This window comes from Mixophyes fleayi, chromosome 7 (assembly GCF_038048845.1).
Source record: "Mixophyes fleayi isolate aMixFle1 chromosome 7, aMixFle1.hap1, whole genome shotgun sequence".
NCBI classification, from domain to species: Eukaryota; Metazoa; Chordata; class Amphibia; order Anura; family Limnodynastidae; genus Mixophyes; species Mixophyes fleayi.
In genome coordinates, this window is record NC_134408.1 from 100746706 (window position 1) to 100764024 (window position 17319).

Genomic DNA, 17319 nt, shown 5'->3' on the forward strand with positions numbered 1-17319 from the left:
GACGCAATTTACACTTATGTTGTATGTGTAAATTGCATCTAACTCTATATCAAAAATTCATGCAATAAAAAAAAATTCAGGCTTTATTAATACAGCATGACCAAATATTGATCCATTAGCTTTAATAGGAAATAATTAAACTTAGCACATTACAAAACATGGTGAGATTGGTTCTGCATTATACTTCATTGGAATACATGGGAATTGAATAATATGTAATACACTGTGATATTATTAATCCATGTCAGGATTCCCAATATAAATACCATGGAGAGAATGTGAATGAAACAACGTAATTTATTTTAAACACAGGTCACACAGGCAAAAATTAGATGAAGGAAATAATAAGACATGCAATATTTGACACCTCCCTTCTTATTATTGTCTGGGAGAATAAACCTGGTTAAGAAGGTCATCCAGCCCATGTACTTGTATCCCCTGCAACATTCCCCAATCTACCTCCTAAACTAAGTTTTTACCATGTAGACCAAAGGGTGAGAGGGGGGTTCTTGCCCAGCCAAATGTTAAAATATACTACTATGCTTCTCAACTACTGTAACTGATTGAATGAACTAGTGAGGCACCAGACAACACTCTTCGACATTTCCTTTGTGGGCAGACGGACCCCCATTTTGCATCCATTGCAGGTTCTTCTTAAGGGCCATAAATCTAAAAATCACTTGGCACACATTATAAGACAGGCAGGTGAAATTTGATCTAAGAGCCATGTGCTGTTGGGGGCATGGGGATTAATCCAGACAACCCACTAGTTTCTAATCCTAAACTAGTTGTGTTAGATATTTTTGGGGGATGTTTGGTTCATTTCAATAGGTCATCTGTATAATGACAATTGTCTTAAAATTTCTGAGCAATTGAAATCTGGCCTTACCTGACATACATTTTTTCAGATTTTTACAGTTGCGAAATGCTATAGACTCCCAGTTCAAGGGGCGTTACACCCCATCTAATTGATTAACCTATTTAGAATATTCTAGGTAAGCTGAGCTCAAACAATTTGTACTGTTGGTTGGGAATGTTTGTGTTGCTGCATAGTTTTTCCATTGCTGTCTGTTTTCTTTATTTACCCTCACTGCAAGTGAATGCATTAGAAAATATGGAGCCCTGTCTCCCAATTCCTTGATCGCTTTGCCACCTGGCTCCCTCACTTTCTATCCTCTGACCTTCCCTCCCTCATCTTGGGGAACTTTAATATCCCTATATACAAACCCTCAGACCCTGCTGCCTCCAAACTTCTCTCCCTCTCCTCCTCCCTTGGTCTCTCTCAATGGACCTCCTCTCCCTCCCACCACAGTGGCCACTCCCTTGATCGGGTTTTTTCACACCTCGGTACTATCTCCGACCTCATTAATTCACCTTTTCCTCTCTCGGACCACCATCTCCTCTCTTTTAGCATCTCTTCACCCCTTTCACTGTCCCCATCCACAAAGGTTACTCTCACCAGGCGCAATCTTGACACAGTTGATCCTACCACTTTCTCCTCCTCCCTGGGCTCGCTTTGCTCCCCCATCACCACTCTTTCTTGCCCCGATGAGGCTGTCTTCTTTTACAATTGCACTCTTAACACTGCATTTGACTCTGTTGCCCCGGCTGTCACCATCAAGCTTCGTCCGTCACTGCTACAACTATGGCACTCAAAACTTACCTGTTATCTTCACAAATGGGCTCCTGCAGTGCAGAATGGCTCAGGAGAAAGTCACGCACTCTTGCTGACTTCCTCCACTGTAAGTTTATACTTTCCTCTTACAGTTTAGCCCTATCGCTCTCTAAACAATCCTTCTTTAAAGCTCTCATTTTTTCCCAATCCTCCAACCCCTGTCAGCTTTTTGCCACCTTCAACTCCCTCCTCTCCCCTCCCCCTCTCCCACTCCCCCCACGCTCTCTGCTGTCGACTTTGCTACCCACTTCACCTCCAAGATTGAGTCTATACATCATGACATCACCCAGCAGTCCCTTCTTACCCCACTCTCTCCCCCTCCCTGCTCACTCTGTCCCCCTTCCCACCCTTGTCTGCAACTGCTATCTCATTTCTTCCCTCCGCTCTTGCTACCTTACCCTCCTTCTCTTCCTTCACTCTGGTATCTGCAGATGTAGTCCATACCCTTCTCTCTTCCTCACCCCCCTCCACTGGCACACAGGACGCAACCCCCTCCCACCTCCTCCACTCCCTCTCTCTTAAAGCCTGGTCCCACCTTGCCCACCTCCTCAACGTATCCCTCTCCTCTGGAATCTTTCACTCCTCTTTTAAACATTCTCTTGCCTCCCCTACACTCAAGAAACCGTCCCTTGATCCTGCCTCTCCCTCTAATTACCGCCCTATTTTGCTTCTTCCTTTTGCCTCCAAACTCCTTGAATGGGTTGTCTACAACTGTCTCACCTCCTTTCTCTCTTCTCACTCACTCTTTTACCTGCTCCAATCAGTTTGTGCCCCCTCCACTCCACTGAAACTGCCCTCACCAAGGTCACTAATGACCTCCTCCTTGCTAAATCCAAAAGACACTACTCCCTTCTTTTCTTTCTTGATCTCTCTGCTGCCTTTCGATACCGTTGACCATGCACTCCTTTTGCAAACTCTCAATTCTATAGGCCTCTGTAACACTGTCCTCTCCTGGTTTTCCTCTTACCTAACCAACCGCTCCTTCTCAGTCTCTACACGACTCCACATCCCCCCTCTTCCCTCACCTGTTGGCGTTCCTCAAGCTTCCATTCTTGGCCCCCTTCTTTTCTCCCTCTTCACCTCCTCCCTAAATGTCCTCATTTGCTCCATTGGCCTCCAGTACCACCTCTATGCTGATGATACCCAAATCTATCTTTCATCCTCTGACCTCTCCACTTCCCTTTTGTCTCATGTCTTCTGCTGTCTCTTGGCCATCTCATCTTGGATGTCCCAACGCTTCCTTAAACTCAATATTGTCAAGACTGAACTTAACGTCTTCCCCGCTTCCAGGACTTTCCCACCTCCCCCCTCTCTATTTCTGTTAATTACTCTACCCTCATTTCTGTCCCTCAAGTCCGATGCCTTGGGGTCATCCTTGATTCCTCCCTCTCCTTCAAGCCTCACATTCTGTCCCTCTCAAAATCCTGCTACTTCCACCTTCGGAATATATCCAAGACACGCCCCTTTCTCACCACGGAAGCTACAAAAACCCTTGTTCACTCGCTTGTAATCTCTCGCCTTGACTACTGTAACCTCCTTCTCTGTGGCCTACCTGATTTTTGCCTTAACCCTCTTAAGTCTATCCTCAATGCTGCCGCCCGCCTCATTTTTCTCTCCCGCCGCTCTATCTCTGCTGTCTCCCTTCAACAGTCACTACATTGGCTCCCCATGGCCTACAGAATTAAATTTAAACTCCTCACCCTCACCTTTAATGCTCTTAATCAATCCTCCCCTCCCTACATCTCCAATCTCATCTCTACCTACACTCCTAGCCACCCCCTCTGCTCTGCCTGTGACCGCCACCTCACTGCTTCCCTGATCACCTCTTCTCATTCCCGTCTCCAGGACTTTGCCTGGGCTGCTCCCAAGCTGTGGCACGATCTTCCACATTCCATCAGGTTAGCATCTACTCTCAAAGGCTTCAAGCGTGCCCTTAGGACTCATTTCTTTATTCAAGTCTATCAGTCCTCCTCCTAACTCCCTTGTCACGGCTCTCTCCCCCCAGTTAGTACCACCCTATTTGAGTCTCCCCCTTTCCTTTAGGATGTAAGCTCTCAGGAGCAGGGCCCTCTTTCCCTGTGTGCTCCTTCTACTATTCCATCACCCTCTGTACCTCTTGGTCTGCATCCATAGCCCTATTTTCTTAAGCTTTGGCCTACTTCTCGTTGACTTCTACCATCACTTTCACTCATTGGCCCAGTAATAATTTGATGTGCATTACCATGTTACTTGTGTCTGTATATATATTTTTGTTCATTTTTTGTTCTTTCCCCTTTGTAACACCTTATAAATTAAAGATAATAATAATAATCTCCACTTTTTCAAACCCACAGCTTGATAAATTTACCCCTTAGTGTCACTGGCATTTAATGCAGTGCAAGTTAATTAGAGCTTTAAGGGGTGGTTGACATGTGGATAGCAAATTCACATAATCATAAAATAATTTAAAATGTACTGGATGCCTTTCTTACAAAAAAATTTACTTGTAGCTATAACTAATTGAGAACATTATGAGGGTGATCTACCCAGGAAATAAGGTGATTTTTTTTATATGTAGGTGTTTTCCTTTTCATGTAGAGTCAACTACCGAACACCTGTAGTGTTCAGTAGTTGACATGTACATGGGCCTGTTTCTTGTTTATTTGTATTTATAAGTACATGCAGACATATATACACAGTGCAAACAAGTGCAAAAGGCTACTCTTATTTTTTCAAAATATATGTGTACAACTTTGAATACAGGCTCCCAGTCCGCTGATACTGAGGAACCCAGAAAGAAATTGTTGAAATATGAGGGGGGTAAAGACAAATGTTGAAAAGAGTAAATGTGTCAGAAATGCATAGCTTGTGAGCTAGATAAGTAGAAATTTAAAATGGGAACACACTGGTATAAATACAAAACAAATAAGAAACGAGTGACATATTAAATCAAACATTGTAATAAAATGTTTAGTAATATGTTTTGACTTTTACAAAACCAGTACTTTGCTTTAAGAGCAGAGTAATTGAATAAAACAAATTACAGTCATTGCTGATCAAATTGTTATATACTAGCCTGCCTTTGCATAGCTGTCATTGATATTGCCTGCAGTAACTAGCAAATTACAACGCTGTTCAAATGGAAACACTCTGCAATCAACAGTAAGTATAACGTTATCGTCTTTTTAAAGCCAGTGGATAAAGTAAATTACACTTTGTTATTTTTTATGTTTGTTGATTGTGTTTGTATAACTAAATACTTCGCGTTGAATCCTATTACAGAAAACAACGGGAAACAAGTATTGATGACGAAAGTTGTTATATTAAGACCACAACGTAAATCTCACAACGTGTTCAATAACATCTTACATCTAAATGAAGCTATTTGCGGAAGACCAAAGGTTATTCCATACTATATTGAGCTCATATAAAGTATTACCTGGTATTTAGGAAGAAGGAAAAGAAAAATCAGTGTATTGAGTGTTCAATAAAACCTCCAAGTCCAAAGCTCCGCTGAGCTTTGACGTACAATAACAAGAGTCCCAGTCACTCCCCCTTCTTAAAAAGAGCAACAGAAGCCTTGTGAGTTCTGGATCAGACGGAGATCCAGGGCAGGCTAAGAAGTTTCACCTTCCTGGGTTTAAAGGAATTTTCCTGACAGATAACATTGGAAGAGGTGAGTCTAGACTACAGAGAATACATTTTAAAAGGGACAGAGGACGCACATTACATTATGAAGAAGAGAAGAATCAGAGAGAGACAGAGTTAGAGAGGGAAAGGGAAAGCGAGAGTAATGAAGAATAGACTAGATGGAGGAGAGAGAAAGCACAGAGGAGGAAATAGAATGATTTTGGGGAGAAGAGAAATAGTGATAGGGAAATAGCTAGACTTGTAACAATGTTTAGTGTAGTAATTGGAGCGAATCGGACGCACACAAAGATTTACTAAAGAGAATAGTTAGTATACAATATAGACTGAACTATCCAGGAACGTGAGAGGTACAGGGAGCCACAATCACTACATTCAGCACGCTGGACAGGGACGCAGAGAGTGTTTATCTAATCAATCCAATGTGCAAATGAACCCCTTGTTGAACTGCATCAGACAGACCGAAATTTCGTATACACAAACAAATACACATACATAGTTTATTATAGGCTTTGTAGTGTTTCACTGTAATGTCTCATACCTGCAGCACGATTTCTAAGTTTGAATATACATTTACACAATTGTTTTCTATTTGGTATGGAATTTCCAGCGACAGTTTTGATGAAAATGAAGGAATTTCTGAAATTTATAGTTTGTGGAATTTAACATTACAAGCTGGTATAGAAAAAAAGTGTTTATGGTATGCTTTAACCGAGTTAATTATTTGCAGGTTCTCTCTATCTAAAACATTTAGCTCAAACCGAAGATCCATATAATAACTGTCTCCACTTGATGATCTCGTGCTTGGTAATAAACCAAGTTCGTGCTAAAGAGACAGGTTTTATACTAAACTGTTATCTCATATCTAATAGTGAACTCATAGCTCAGAAAAGTCGCATCCATACCCCATTATTTTAAGTCACGCTAGTAGTAAAGTATTGAATTACAAATGCTTGTGACTTTCTCTTTCTCTCTCTCTCTCTCTCTCTCTCTCTCTCTCTCTCTCTCTCTCTCTCTCTCTCTCTCTCTCTCTCTCTCTCATGAACAAATAACTCTTCTAATAAAGCTAATGTAAAACGTTTGAACATTCACCTTTAAGTCACTTTACAAGGGAATAGTTTTCTGTTTCCTTTCCATATGGCTCTTTGATACATTTGGCCTAAGTAGCTTGTATAATCGACTTTCTACATTGGTAGTTTCACTGATAGACAGACATGGATTACAGGCATGATGCACTCTAGGTGAATAAAATTGTTAAACTGACATTGTATTAACCTATTATTATACTGAAAAATAATTTGTTTTAATACAACAGTATATTATTTGTCAATATTGCTGGATAAAACATATATAGTTGCAAGGAGTTTTGGGACAGGTGTTATGTTCAATAGTTATTCTTTTGCAAAACCAGGTAAGTATTCAACCATTTTGTATGGTATTTTACCTTTTTAGTAAATGCATGATAGTATTATTTTTGTTTACCAAGTTAGCAGCATAGCACCTCCCGATTATATTAAGAAATATAAAAAAAAATACAGTACATAAGGTTTTCTGTGCTGAATAACCCATGCCTATTCATTTTACTGATACTTATAGAAATCAAATGTAAAAATACTAGAAGTGGAGTTTATTTTCCTTTTAATATTAGTTTTGAATAGCAATAACATTTTAGCTATTTTAATGTTAGTGGAGAATATCTAAAACATAAGTGTGCTTGTTATCCTAACACTACTTAAGATGCACAGTGTTAGGTAGTGCAGTTGTGGTGGAACTAAGTTAGTGTAACTAACTTGGTATAGAAATGTAGATCACTTAAACCTAATCAGGCCTTTAATTTTATTAAGACTGAATTATGCTAGGTTGTTCCATGGTAAAATGTAGTTGTCTGACAGTTTGTTCAGAATTTGCAAACTTGTATATACATGTGCTATTGATTGCATTCTGCACAATGAATTATAGCCGAATGATACATGGTGAAAATATCTATAAAGTTTGCAATGATTGGTGCAGTATCAATGGTATACAGAATCACAAAGACTACAGATGAGTAAACTGTGGTTGGCATTAAACAAGCATTTTAGTTCTAGTTAGTGCTCTACATAATAGCCATTTTGCTTCCATTCCTTGAGCTCTGGAAGTGGGTTTTATTCAAACATGCAAGTTTACCTGCAGTAAGCAGTATGTGGAGGTATGTGAATGGTGGTGGAACGTAAGTGTTTAACAATATTATAGGGATGTATAATGTGAGCATCTAGTGCCAGCTTACTTAGTAAATGATAAATGATACCTCAACAAAAACTGACAACAAACAGAAAGACAATGTAATGCCTTCACACTTCTGGAACAATAGCATGGGCATCTGGCTAAAAATCCATAGCATGCTAGCAAACAATGGCCTTGGTGCCCTTAATAAGACTTTGGCAGAAGTAGATGGGAGTTGTATTGCAGATTAAGGTGACACCACCAAGGTCCAGAAAGGCATCAAACATTTGCTGCCATGCTTGGAATCTTAATGGTGTCCTTGATGATGTACTCTATAAGTCACCACAAACACTAGTCATGATCTGATTTTTTTTGAATGAATGGGTGAACGGAACAAGAAAAGATCAGGAAGAAATTATTGTAATCAGCAAGAACTAAACACAAACATTGACTGACTATTGAATTTTTGTTCAACTTTAAGGCTTGGTTTAGTTAACACACACAATGACATATTTTTGGAAATACAAGAGTAAATTGGAAAAGTAAGAACATGAACAATTCAGTTTGTATTATTTTTTGAGTTCACTCATGCTCCAATGGCTTATGCATGCACAACGCAAAGAATTCAGTGTAGATGTAGCCATAAGCATGCTACTTATTGACAATTTATCAGATTTATTTGTCCATCCAGTTAGGTTAGGAAGCATTAAAAAAAAGTTGCAAAACTGCTGGGCCGATTGAGGCAAACAGAGATCCAATAACTTGATGGAAAGTTATAGTCTATGGTAAGTCAGCCACATAGACATCTTGGAATCATAAAGGCAAAGCATCATAAACAATTTTTTGTCACGCAACCTCAAAATAATTATCTCATAAGAGATTGATTGTTTTGAAACTCATTGTTTCCTATGTGTCCTACTACACAAGTGATTATTAATCAACTCCTGGTACAATAATCTCCTTCTGTCACATAATGCTGCATTTATTCACCTCACATGAACTCAGAGTGATTAATCTCTTCCATAAAGTTTAAAGAGATGACTGGTTAATTGCACATTCATTAGATCTTCAGTAATTCTGGACAGGAATGGCCAATTGAAATAGAGGACACAGGAAGATTTTGTTATCCTTGGAATGAATGACATAAAATATTTTTTTTCATGAGATTAATCACAAAACCAGATTGTGTTTTCTTAAGGGTAAAGTCTCAAAATGATGAATTGCAGAGACTAAAAATCAGCTGTTTACCCTAGCCTTATAGTATAAGTTTTCAGGAATTCCCTATTTGTGTAACCTGGTTTAGTTAGTAGTTTATTTACTGAATTACTAATTAAATCAACTGGGCTAAAACAATGATCCCTGATGACCAGCAGAATAATTAGCACCTGCAAATAAACTGACAACTAAATAAGTGTGTTTTTATGGACTTGTATGTAGATTCAATATGGAAATAATATCAGAAAATTAATTTATATAGTAAAACATTTTTCAGCTATTAAAATTCTGTGACGTTGTATCTATTCACTATTTTGAATAATACTCATTTAGTAAATACTAACTTGGTAAATTCAATGCAATCCTAGATTTGGTTGTCTGGGAGATGCCGTGATGGGAGTTGAGACTATATAAGAAGAACTTATAAATAATTTTTGGAGCACTTAGGATCAGAAAGACAATCTAATTTGTGTTTTAATGAAACATTATATAAGGGAGATATATAACATAACATAAGCAATTACTGTTAGAAAGTAATCTTAATCATCTTGATTATGGGATAGGTGTTTTTGAGAAAGACATAGGAGAACTAGAGATGAGTTGAGGGGATTTGATGGGGCAGATAAATTAAAAAGAAAGGCTAGACTAATTATATTTTCCCCATGTAAAATTAAATGTGTAACTGCATTTCTGGGTTGTTAATTTTGTCTGGATCAATACAGCTAGAATTTATATAAAGGTTTAGATTGATGGTCTTTCTTCCAACCTCACTATTTTTGTATCTACTCTACATATCAATTATGTTGTTCCGTTTTTTAAGTGCATTTGACTAGGACTAGAGAACCTGATCATATTATATTTTTATCTCCTGCTTGTCAGGAATGGCCTTATGTTTTGACGTTGGTTGAAACAGAAAAACCTGTCATCAGAATGTTCACAGGGCAGACAAGATGACTGTGCTGATTCAGTTGGAGACAATGATCTGTCTACCAATATGATTACATTAGAGCTTTCTGTAGAAGACGTATGGCTCTTATAATAGTTAAATAAAGTAAAATAATATCCATGTGACCTCAACAATGCTTAGGCCACAAAATCTATCTCATAGTTCTGTTTTGGTCCCAAATAAGTAAAACTGTTATATAAGCTTAATTTCATGTACTCTGTTAATTTGAGAGGTAGGGTATATTATTCCGATCCTGTAAATGCTGAAACTTAGTCGACAGGGCTAAATGCCGACACTTGCAGTGTGTAGACAGATAGACAATGTCGTCAGTGTGATTGGCGACATTCACAATGTTGCCAATCACAATACTGACATTAAAAGACCAATGACGCTGGGGCCAGGATATAGCTGCCAATCACACTGACAACATTGTCCACCTGTCCACACACTGCAAGTGTCGGCATTTAGCCTGCCGACATTTTCATGTCAGCAGGTTAAGTGCCGACATTTACAGGGTCGGAATAATGACAGACACCGATTTGTGTACATCTGACATCTGAATTACGGGAATATACGCATAGTGAGATAAATGTTTCTTGTGGAAAAAAGGGGACTGTCTTGGGAAAACTGGGACACATGAGAGCCCTAGATAGGAAAGGGCAGTGTCATGTTGGGAGGATGGTAATGAATACAAGTGTTAGTGGCAAGAGGATGGTTCCTGAGCAGTAGAGTAGTGATGAGGGAAGATTGTAGTGTGAAATGCACCTCTATATGGAACCATATTTTTTCACTAAGTTTGAATGATTTTTATATCTACAGTTACATTTGATCTCTTTGACTATTTCTTCCCTCTGTTTAGATTCTTCTATCACCACCTAGTGATAGCAAAAATTAAAGTGGACCTAAAGACGAGCATGAAAACACATTTAAAGCTCAGTGTATGATAGGTCTACGTAAATGAGCAATATCCAGCATGCTGTTCTGGCCAGCTCTATAATCCCAGTTTTCACAAATTGGAAGCTGTAATCATTTTCAATGACAATATTTTTCGTCAAAGTGGTGCTGAGATGAAGAAAATTAATAGGAAAAGTAATGGGATAACTGAATACTGCTTGTATATGTTTAATTTAATAGCTAATAGGACTGGCTATAGAATGCATTATTAATAGAAAAGCTATTTAATTTACTCATGGACTTATTTAAATATGCCAACATCCTGTGAAGAACTGGTTCCCCAGCAAACAGCTGACAAATACAATGTTTTTCAACATTTTCAATTCAAGAAATGTATACATTTAATACCCAAAAAATGTTTTCAAAACATATATGTTCAAAATATTAAAAGTGCATACCTTTGTTTATTGTATTGCTATGTTAAAATATATAACATTGTTATAACTTTTAGGATACTCAGTGGTGGACTAAAAACCTTTATATATACAGCAATACCAAAAAGAACCCACACATCTCTTAAATAAAACATTTAGAGATTTGCATATAACTTTTGCATGATATATGTTTAGCAATGTGTATTCATTGTCATTTGCAAGTTACAATCTGGTCAGATGTCATGTAGGGACAGATAAATTAAAGGGCCCCCAGCAATTCTCACAAAACTGTGCCATCACTCCACATACATGCCAGGAACATTGATTTAATTATTGGTGTATAGAAAAATAAATGATCATACATTTTTCAGGAAAATGACTAAGCCAGGCCACTGTACTGGCATGGAATGGCAGCTAGCAGGACGATGCTGAAATCACATTTGGCCCTGTCTCCAAGATCTCCACAAGTCAGCATTACACTGAGTACAAAGACTTAAGTATCATTGTTCATGTGCTATGTAGTTTATGGAAGATAAGACGGGGGTGATTTCATTCACTTTCTTAAGGCTTCATCAAAGCAGCACTTGCTTATAACCTCCATTATTTTTAGTTACAAATCCAGTAAGCCCTTAACTTAACATGACCAGTTTTCATCCTCATATTTCAATACTCATAACATCTTATTGTGTGTATATTTGTATTTAAAGGGCTCTGGAAGTGACATGAGCACTGGACGCACAGGACAAACAATCTGTAGTATGCAGCTAACATGTTCACTGCTTTTCCTGGGAATATTTGGCATCCATACCATCTCTTGTCAAAGTCAAGTTGACCCTCTTGCCCTGGGCCGTGCAGATCCTCAGTGCTGGGAGACTTCGACAGCCATCCTCCTTGAGATGAAGAAGCCCCGGATAGCAGATTCTGTGTCTGGATTCTGGGACTTCATGATATACCTGAAGTCATCTGACAACTTTAAGCATGGTGTTCTGTTTTGGGACCTAGCACAACTTTTCTGGGACATCTATGTTGACTGTGTACTCTCCAGAACACATGGCCTGGGGAGGAGACAGTTGAATGAAGGAGAAAAGAAGTATTTGATTTCAGAGATCACATCAAGTAAGTCCATTCAGATAGAGCCACCACACTCAGAATATGCATCCAACATATAAACATGTATTGCTTTCCATGGATACTGGGAATTAGCAAAATACTATTCTGATTTCACAAAATTCATTGTTTTCTGACTGCTGAATAGTTAATAGTATGTATTGATTAAAATAATGTATAGAGGTGACGGAAATGAGTGATATATTTATTTCTCGGTAACATTTATTTTTAATAAAATTTAGTTATTTAGACGCATGTAATGATTAGATTACATGCTGGCTCCAGATTCCATGGGTGTCTATCACCCTCTTCTTCTCTTCTTAGGCTTCTCTTCTTCAGGAAATATTTACTTTTGCGCTAGATGATATGTAGCTTCCTAGGGGTCTGCACACTGATAATGAGGGAGATTTATGAAAACTGGTACAAAGGAAAAATGTAATGTTGACGATAGCAACAAATTAACCGTTTGCTTTAACCACACTAGAAAGAAATCAGAATCTGATTAGTCTCTGTTTTCCTTTGCACCAGTTTTCATAAATGTCTGAACATACAGCATTTTCCAACTCTCAGTAAAATGTGACATGGTGTAACAACTGTGACTATCACTGTACAGAGTTACATTCATTATAAAGCTACAAAATAGTTGCTGCCAAAAGTCAAACTCTAATGCTATCACATTAATTGAGCTACATAGTCTTTATAGCAAACTGTGCTAAATAATTACAACAGCATTGAAACATATACTTAACTTCATTCTTTATGAATGGTAATTAGGAGCTGCTTTCTTACCGTGTGTAGTTCTGACTATATTTTAGAATTGTATTGTTTTAATTAATCATTGGGGCCACATGACTAAATTCTGGCTTTGTGTATAACTATGACTGAGATATCCTGAATTAAAATGATCTCAATTACATTGATATATGTCATGTGGAGGCGTTTTACAATACCATTCAAAGGCATAGTAATTAGCATAAAATAAGTGATAATAGAGGATAATATATTGGAGTGAGACAGATATCAACATTACATGTAATGTCAAACATCTAAAGATATTAGAACTTTTAAATATATATGTTGTCACTTCTCACAGCCAAACCATATTTCATGAAATGAAAAACTGAATTATTGGTATGCAATTTTTATTGTTTGTGACACCATTTATTATGTGTAGTTTATGGAGTTTAATAGTTTAATTATTATAATTCTGCACTAATGATGTTGTGATGAATATACTGCTGACAACAGTTTATGTGGGAGATATTTTAGCTTTACAAGTGGTGTCAAAAATTAAATCCACCTGTCCTGAAGAATGTATATTCCCTAATTTTCCAGACGATCTGTACCTTAACCAGAAAACCTGAATTTTCCAGTCATTCACTCTTTTTTTTCATGTCTCTTCACCTTATACATTTCTTCACCTTATACATTGTTTTCAAAAGAATGTGATGAATGAACTATGTATAGTACACAGAGTAATAATTTACAAATTATGTAATGGTGTCTGACATTGTCAGATTGGGAAATGCTATAATTGTAGCTATAAAAAGTAAAATGTTTTGCATATGCATATAATCAAGAGAAATCCCTGTTTGATGCTTAAATGTTCTCATATGGGTGGATGGTAGATATATATTAAGTTATATATTCAACTAAGATTTTCTCAACAGTTATCTTGGTAAATGTCAAAAGGTCAAGAGAAATATGAGATATGAATTGTGGAAGATATAGCTATTTGTAGCACATTGAATGTGTAACATACACTAAATGATGCCAAATGTATTTCTGCAAAGCATATGTTTTTATTACACTTATAGGAAATATGTCCACATTTTCTTTTGAATTCTATACTTTTAGCATGGATACCAGGTTACCAGGATACTTCATTGTTGTGGGTTCATACATTTTAAAGTTAAGTTGTGTAACCTATGTGGTGGGATGCCGGTCGCAGAATCTATTTTTGGTGTCCTTTTATTATCAAATATGCTGTGCATTATATTGGGAACTACATCTTTTGGGGTTCCAGAAAAATGATAAACTCACACTTGGGGTTCCAGCCCTGAACACTTCAAATGGGCAGGAGCATTCAGATGTACCCCAAAATCAGAATGTGCCAATTTTTCACCCAATTATCACAGCAAGATAAGACTTACAATGTTATATCTGTTTAAGCTTGCAGCAGCAACAGATATATTGATCACGTATGTAGAGAACATATGAAAATTGATTAATTTCGTAAACTCTTCTCTTTCAGAAACATTTTCTCACAATCGAAGATCACTTCTACCGGATCAAAAAGAATTAATTGAACAATTAATAGGCATCCACATAAATAAAAGTGAATCCAGACTACTTGGCACTATCAAAAGAGGAATCAAGAGGAAATAGAATTGTATTGAAATGACAAGTTGAAATGACAATTTTTCATATCATTAAAATTAATGAACATTGTGCAAAACAATGTATAGTTTGTCATGCATTCATTTTCAGGTTGCACTTGGATACATGTACTGTATAAATAACTTTGTTTGATACAAATGCCTTACAAATAAACATCTATTAAATAGTGTTCAACACATTTTTCTGGTTTTGTCGATAAAATCATTAATGTGCTGTTGTGCATATGCAAAACATAATACAGGAAGCAATTTCAGCACTCTGATGTGGAACCCTCAGGCAAAACTATTTTAATAAAGCTTTAGACTGAATTTTTAAAAACGTTTTTATGCTAAATATCTTTAGATACATGAAAGTGACCTGTACATCCCGTATTATTGCAAATTAAAGTGTTTTGTGTCTGTTTTTAAATTAATAAAACAATTGCTATTCTGTAAAATGTACTTGTTAAGCAGAATGTTTCCAGTGAAATAAATATATGTTGCCCTTATTGCTGGTGCAACACCAATGTGCTGCTGTATGACAATAGGTTCATTATGTAACATCTGATTATCACTGCTGCTGAAAATAAGGAAACAAAGTATATAAGGTGACATACAGTGTATGTAACATCTTACAAATTACAACACAGAAACAATTTAAAAAGGGAATAAAGAGAAAAAAACGTTAGGATTGATATGTATATCTCAAAGAGCTTATAATCTAAATGGCTGATGGGAAACATGTGGCACCAAGTGCCAAGGCAAGACAGGAGTTCAAGCTGTGGATGTAATTATTAGTGATGCATACATAGGCAGAAATTACAGTGGTGCCACTAACTTTAGAGTTAACATTTCAACTACTTGGATTTAATGTTAGGTAAATGGATATAGATACAGGTGAAGAGCAATGGAATTCCAAAGGTTATGAGCAGCCAAAGAGAAAGCTTTATAGTATAAGTTGACAATGTAAAGTGCTATGGAATTTGCTGGTGCTATATAAGTAAATGTTGATGATGAATGGTTTACAACGGATGCAGCGTTGAGAAGAACAAAGAAGGGACACCTGAGTATAGCGCTTTGAAGGTGTGAGTGAAAACATTGGGCCTCATGTAGAGTTGGACACAAGTTCAAGTGAGCAGCACAAAAAGCACTTTTGGCCAAGGATGAATCTCAGTTTGCACTCAGACTGAAACGGCTCTCCGTCTTGCACATCGCTGCGCCTAGAGAGGTGGAACAAGGAAGGTAGTGGGTGAACCTAGCAATGTAAAGGTGTGTTCATGCACTTTACATTCAATTCTGAGTTGAAAGCACCTGCAAATAGGTTTCCAGGTGACGTATCTTTTGCAGGTGCTTTCTCCTGGAGCAAAGTAAAAAAATAATTAAATTTAAAAAAGTTGTGCACCAGCCTCCTAATCAGTTTGATCAACCCTATTGCTGTTTAGGGGCGAGAGGTACAATATTTTTTTTTAAAATTAACATTAATTTCATTTTTCATTTATCTGCTTTACATGGCTGCTCTTACTGATACACTTTAGTGTATCATTCACACCGGCCCATGAGGCAGATAAAGAGGTGTGTTTGTGCAATTTGCATAGTATTCTAAATCACACGGATCTTTAGAATTTTTGGAATACTGTGTAAATTATGAGATGCTATATACACTTACGATTTCAGTGTATATTGCATCCAACTTTACATCATACCCATTATGTGTGATATGAGGGATCAGAGGAAGCCACCAGAGCCGAATCAACAAGGAGGTGAATCTTGAATCTCCTTCTTAATATAAGTGAAACTGAACTATACATTTTGTGAAGTCAGAGCACAGTGTTAACAAGCTGCACATTGTTTGCTTCCTAGTCTGCAGACAGAGGAATGAAAGCAGAAACTACTCTGATTGGCTGCTGTAGCCGGGAACTGTTGTACTAATGTGCCTCATCTCCACATCAGGCTCACTCTAGATGGTAGGAGTTGTAGCGTCAGCCACCTAATACTCAGAGTGAAATTATTAGTGTTACTACTATATCCACCCTCATGGCTTTACTAAGTCAAGACTGTGAAGTATACTTGGGTTGGGAGTTTTCACACACCAAGTGCACTACAATAACTGACTTTTATGTGCTCTATATAACACTGCAACACCGATACCTTGAATGTTCTCTTACAGTATTGCTACTTTGTCGCTCCTTCAGTTCCAATCACCCTGAGGACTATTTAAATAAGATAACAGGTAATAGGATATGGATAGCAGTAGACAACAACACAACTGAACCAGATGCATGATCCTGACATTGCTCAATCCAGCAGATCCTGTGTTAAAGTAATAATTTAATTTCTTCAGCAAATAAAATTATATCATTGTTTATTTACAAAACAAAAGCTTGCGCTGTGATAATATCACTATCAATTTCAGTCAATGGAATCTCTGTCCGTTCACAGACCAGACAGTTTTTATCAATAACAAAAGTAGGTTGTATTACAAGTCACAAATGTCATAATACAATTGGCTGAGATGGCATATAGGCGTGTCTTGGTCCTTTTTGCTCCCCTGGATTCAATGGAGATTTTGGAGAAATTCTTGCAAATCTTTGTCCACCATCTCTGATTAGAAATATCTGTTCTTTGAATTAACTCCTTCATTCCTGTTCATGTCCCTCTCATCAGCTCACACGCAAGGATCCAATTGACATAATAAAACCACATCAAATATAAATGATATACTAAAATAAGATAAAACATTGTAAATATTTTCATATTAATAAATTGTCTTCATCCAAAATAAAACCTCTTTAACAGTTCCCCAGTTTGATAGTTCTCTAAACTATCACACAATATTATGAT

General features: G+C 37.3%; 1 protein-coding gene across 1 annotated transcript; it reads left to right on the top strand.

Moving 5' to 3' along the window:
* The first annotated feature begins 5232 nt into the window (after positions 1 to 5232).
* FAM237A (family with sequence similarity 237 member A) lies at positions 5233 to 14890 on the top strand. The gene is made up of 3 exons (XM_075178601.1): positions 5233 to 5330; positions 11701 to 12109; positions 14355 to 14890. The coding sequence occupies exons 2-3, from the start codon at positions 11716 to 11718 to the stop codon at positions 14486 to 14488; spliced, it is 528 nt and encodes a 175-aa protein (XP_075034702.1). The 5' UTR covers positions 5233 to 5330; positions 11701 to 11715; the 3' UTR covers positions 14489 to 14890.
* The last annotated feature ends 2429 nt before the right edge of the window (positions 14891 to 17319 follow it).